The sequence below is a fragment of the Silurus aristotelis genome (genome assembly GCF_946808225.1).
Source record: "Silurus aristotelis genome assembly, chromosome: 28".
In the NCBI taxonomy this organism is placed as follows: domain Eukaryota; kingdom Metazoa; phylum Chordata; class Actinopteri; order Siluriformes; family Siluridae; genus Silurus; species Silurus aristotelis.
Window position 1 is genome coordinate 17,614,450 of NC_139601.1, and position 5,000 is coordinate 17,619,449.

The following is a 5,000-nucleotide window of genomic DNA, read 5'->3' on the forward strand; positions in this document are numbered from 1 at the left end:
CAAATCTGTGTGTGTGTGTGTAGCTCTGCTAGATGAGTTGGTGAACTCAGGTCGTGTCCTTGGCTCAGTAGTTGGAGGTCGTCAGGATAAAGCGGTGTTTGTTCCTGATGTTTATTGCCGAGCTCAGAACGCGTGGGTTGAGTCTTTCCTGACACACAACTCCTACCTTGGTAAAGTCCTGAAGGATTTTGATTTACTAATTAAAAGTCCGAACTGTGTGTTTGAAATTAAAGAACTGGGATTTGTAATAGGGGAAGTAGGACTGCAGTAAAGGAACTCTAGGGTTTCAGGATTAAAGGAACAGAGAGATTATTGAAGATTTTTGGAGACAGGAGTGTGTGTGATTATGATGTAAGTCTTGTTGTGTTTCCTCAGAGTTTGAATCTCTGTCCCGGTTGGGAATTCCTGATCCAGTGAACTACATTAAGAAGCGTTTTAAGGACAGAAAGTTGCTTTTCCTGCAGTTGGTGTGTGTGGAAGCAGCCATATTGGCTCAGTTGGAGGCTTCAGTGGAAGAAGCAGTCAACTCCGAAACATGGACTGACCTGCAGGTACAAAAAGTTCTAAACTCCAAGACCTGAGTTATTACTAACCCTAACCCTACACCACCTGTTTCACAATGACACTGGACTTCACCACCCCCTATTTACCACCCCCTACTCACCACCTCTATTCACCACCTCTATTCAGCACTCCTCTCACAATACATTTCAGCTGCTGTTGCCCAGTTGCCTCTCTTTGGATGATTCAGCGACGTTGATAAGTCATGTGATCCACTCGGTGCATGCTCAGTCCAGTGCTCGGGCTCTTGGCACTGCTGTTGTCAGTGAGAAGTTCATTAGCAGCTGCTTGGTGCTTTTTGATGACATCATGCAGCAGAAAGCTCAGATGGTAGGTACACCCTCATCCAGACATCAAGAGGTTAAAACTGTTCCCACAGAGTTCTGCTAGTGTGTGTGTGTGTGTGTGCGCGTGTGTGTGCGTGTGCAGGAAGTGAAGAGTGATCCTGTGCTGTTATTAACAGAGGATGATGTTAAACTGACACCAGCGATGGGCGAGAACTCAAGCAGAAAAAGAGACAAGAGGGAGGAGCGCAGGAAGAAAGCGTCAGGTCGACTTAACTGCGCTAATGCTGCATGCTAAAGATCTATAAATTACCTGATCAGTAAATAACAAGTAACCAGTTCGAAACTTTGTGTGTATGTACAGAGGGCAGTGGCAGCTTGAGAGCAGGTGGAGGAGGAAATGCCAGAGAGATCAGAATTCGAAAAACCAAGAAGAAAAACAGGAGAGATGAAGACAGCGATGATGAGACTGCAACTGCACAATGTATACACACACACACACACACACAAACACACTATTCTCTTCTGTACACACCATTACATTGTGTGTGTGTGCGTGTGCACATGTGTAGGTAAGCCTGCAAAGCCGGTGTTCATGTCTGTGCCAGAGATCGTGGAGGTGTTGGAGAAGCGTGTGTGTGACTGTTCTGAGGAAATGCTGGAGGTGATTGCCCAGGACCTTGTCAGGTATAGTTATTAAATATCATAACTGTGCACTTATTTGTCCGTACCTGTGTCATGGCATGCCGGTTACCATGGCAACCGCACCACTAAGCAGTTTGTTTGTAATGGATTTAAAGAGAGTGGGAGGAGTCACGTACACAGGTAAGTGTGGTACACAACAGGTATGGGGTAGGTGTCCTACTGTGGTCTTTCTGTCCTGACCTGGAGGGGAGCAGAACCACCCAGACACCACCACCCCCTTCCCCCCACCGCCACCTAGCAGTTTACAGTGATTGTAAATGCTCAGTTTTCTGTGTGTGTGTGTGTGTGTGTGTGTGTGTGTGTGTGTGTGTGTGTGTCTTCAGGCCATTATCACGAGCATACAAAGAAGTGGTCCAGTCAGTTTTTCTTTCTTCCACTTCCACTTCCCTGTCAGCCGGGAAACGCAGACACACAGCCAAGGAGCTGCAGGAGGAAATAAATAATTTGTACGCTAATGTCCGAGCACTAGAGCGGGGAATCAAACACTTCTCAGGTGTGTGTTGTGTATATACGCACACGTGCGCACACACACACACACACACACACACACATACAGACAATGTATTCAAACTCTCATGTACCAAAACAAAGACTCAAAAGTTACGTGTGTTTGTGTGTGTGTGTGTGTAGATGATGTTCAGCTCCACATGGTGAAACACATCCTGAAATCATTGTGTTCAGATCTAACCAATGTGATGATCAGCTTCTTGTCTGATGATCACAAGACCACCGTCGAGAATCCCAACTCTATTACAGCTGAGGTCAGCAACAGCGTTTCCATGGTTACTAACTCTTTTGATGCTAAACTGCTGAGTACCTGTACTGTGCAATGACCATAAATCTGTACCCATTTTCCATGTATCCATGGCTAGAGGTGAACAAGGTTCAACTGGAATTTAGGAGATGGAGTTACTGTGAGATCAGTACTGTTGTGGTCGTGTGAAATTGTCTTCAGTTCTCAACATTTATAAGATTAATGTGATTAAAATAAGTTCTGGCTCCTTTGTTTAGCATTGTGTCTGTGATGAGTAACAGTTAAATCCAAAATATCTTTTAACCACATAATCTGCTGTGCAGAGAACAGGTGTGGCTCAGATGATGTAGCGGAGCCGTGGCTCAGATGATGTAGCGGAGCCGTGGCTCAGATGAACTTGGGTAGTTTTTATAAAACTAATTTGTAATGTTTGTCTCTCGCTACATGTCCTGGGTTGCTGCATCTGCATTCCCCAATTTCTAGGTGAGGATGAAGCTCCTGGCTAAACTCCCTGATGATATTAAAGCTCCTCTGATGAAGCTGAACAGCAGCCTGAATGGAAGAGTGAGCACTTATTACACTTTCACCTTCACACTATCACAGTGGTGTTTTATCACACCAGTGCCATGCTGCCACACCATCAGTCTGTCTCTAACTCGGTAATGCTGTCGCTCCATTTCTTCATCTGTCCTTCTGTCTGACTGCATCTGTATTTCAGAGCATTGAGGAATTCCTCTGTAACCTGGAAGCTGCTGCTGAGGAGTGTGGCATCATGCTGAAGAAAGGAGATAAGAAAAAAGAAAAGTAAGAACACACAGTGATACACAACACTAACAATTATACAATACACAAACCCACAGACATTATACTTACACTCCTGAAATGCACAAAACTCGTGTGTGTGTGTGTTTGTGTGTTACAGACAGGTTCTTGCCATGCATAAACACTCTCTGATGGACCAGTTACAGGCAGCGGTTGATGAAGCGCTTGTTCTGCATCTTACTGTTTTACTGCTGTTTCAGCAACATACGCATTGCATGCTGCTGGCACCAGGACGGTGTGTGTCAAATATTATACACACACTGCAGAGTAAACTACCACAGGTATATGGATGTGTGTATACACACACACACACACACACACACACACATTAGCTTAATACAGTGTGTGTGTGTGTTTGTGTGTCAGGACCAGTATGAGTTGCTGATGCAGTATCACACTCTAGTGGTGAAGCGGTTGGTGGGAAAGAAAGCTGAGCAGATGGACGGAGACAGTGAAGGATCAGCTGAAGAACTGAAAGACCTAAAGAATCTCACTAATGAGATTAAAGAGCTCGTGTTCACCCCCAGAAAAAGCTCCACCTTGGACCAGTGAAACAGATTGCAGAGGCAGCGTGTGAGGAAGCATGAGAGAGGGAGGAGGAGACCAGTGATGGATGTGAGGGTGCGAATGGAGTGAAGCGAGTAAATGAGAACAGACTATAAGACTGGTGGGGTTTTTCTGAAAGAATGTCCTGAACCCTGTAGGAGTGTTCATGTGGCCACAGTTGTGTAATCTTGCGCATACCCAAACATTTCATTGTTTTAAACTGATTGTGTTATTGTCTGATCCTAAAGATTAAACATGCAAACACAAAAAAACTCAAATCTGCACGTGTTGGTGTACTTTTATTTTACTGTAGAACGTAGTGAAAAACATAATCTGGCTATAAAAAAGAACCTTCATGTAGGTGTTTCATTTTCTTTAAACTCTACATAGAGGTCAAAGAAACCCTGCACACTAAATGGGCCCCAGAGTTTACCCTGGCGTTGTGATTGTGCTGTTTGAGTATTATGGGATGTGAATCTCTCTTTTATACAGTATACCGATACTTACGTTCTTACAACTTCTGAGTCTTTACAGTGTATGAGGTGGAAAAATTATAGCAAATATGTAGAATAGAGATATCAGTGTTCTCAACAGAAACAGTATGAATTGTTTTAATGATGGCAAATGTTTAAATGAGTTTTTGTTTTGTGTGTGTGCAGTTTTTTTCTTTAATATATGCAACATGTAAAATGATGCTGATGTAGTGGGTGTTCAAATTCTGATAAAAGGTAAATTGTATTACATACTTCCATGATCCAAACATTTACACCAACTATAGCTTAATTATGTAAAACTTTTTATAAAAAAAAAAAAATGTATGTCTGATGTGGTAGTCAGGATACATTTATTATCAAATCTGGTTTAATGGTTAAATACACAGCACAGCTATAATACCGTCACTGTTCTGTAGGTATCGCCTTTATTAACTGTATAGAAGTAAATCTGTATGTGGAGCATTAATTCACATGATCCTTGACTACTAAATTTAGCAGATATTTTTATATGTTTTTAGTTTTAAAAGCAGTGAGGGAATGTTTTATCAAAAGTAAAAGCGCATAGCCAACATTATAAACTAAATAAAATAACTATAATAAACTGAAAAAAATTACTCTGAATGTCGCGTTTCTCTTCTGATAAAGGTGACATTCGGGAGTAATTCTTTTTGGTTAGGGTCAGGGTTAGGTTTTAGGGTTAGGGGGTTAGGGGTAGTGTTAGGTTAGGGTTGGGGTTGGAGTAGGGTTAGGGTCAGGGTTAAGGATTAAGGTTTGGGTTAGCGGTAAGGGTTAGGGTGTTCGGGTTACAGTTAGGGTTTAGGGTCAGGGTTAGGG

The 5,000-nt window shown here is 42.7% G+C and overlaps 1 protein-coding gene across 3 annotated transcripts in view; it reads left to right on the forward strand.

Annotated features, from left to right (window-relative positions):
• Positions 1-3,950, forward strand: part of ufl1 (UFM1-specific ligase 1) — a 6,710-nt gene extending 2,760 nt beyond the window's left edge. For all 3 annotated transcript variants that reach the window (XM_083533659.1, XM_083533657.1, XM_083533658.1), the window contains exons 9-20: positions 24-170; positions 376-551; positions 715-891; positions 991-1,111; positions 1,210-1,329; positions 1,418-1,532; positions 1,874-2,043; positions 2,181-2,311; positions 2,788-2,868; positions 3,023-3,108; positions 3,227-3,407; positions 3,493-3,950. In XM_083533659.1, the coding sequence (XP_083389785.1) occupies positions 24-170; positions 376-551; positions 715-891; positions 991-1,111; positions 1,210-1,329; positions 1,418-1,532; positions 1,874-2,043; positions 2,181-2,311; positions 2,788-2,868; positions 3,023-3,108; positions 3,227-3,407; positions 3,493-3,678 (1,691 nt within the window). In that variant the 3' untranslated portion in view covers positions 3,679-3,950. The remainder of the gene's footprint in view (positions 1-23; positions 171-375; positions 552-714; positions 892-990; positions 1,112-1,209; positions 1,330-1,417; positions 1,533-1,873; positions 2,044-2,180; positions 2,312-2,787; positions 2,869-3,022; positions 3,109-3,226; positions 3,408-3,492) is intronic.
• The last annotated feature ends 1,050 nt before the right edge of the window (positions 3,951-5,000 follow it).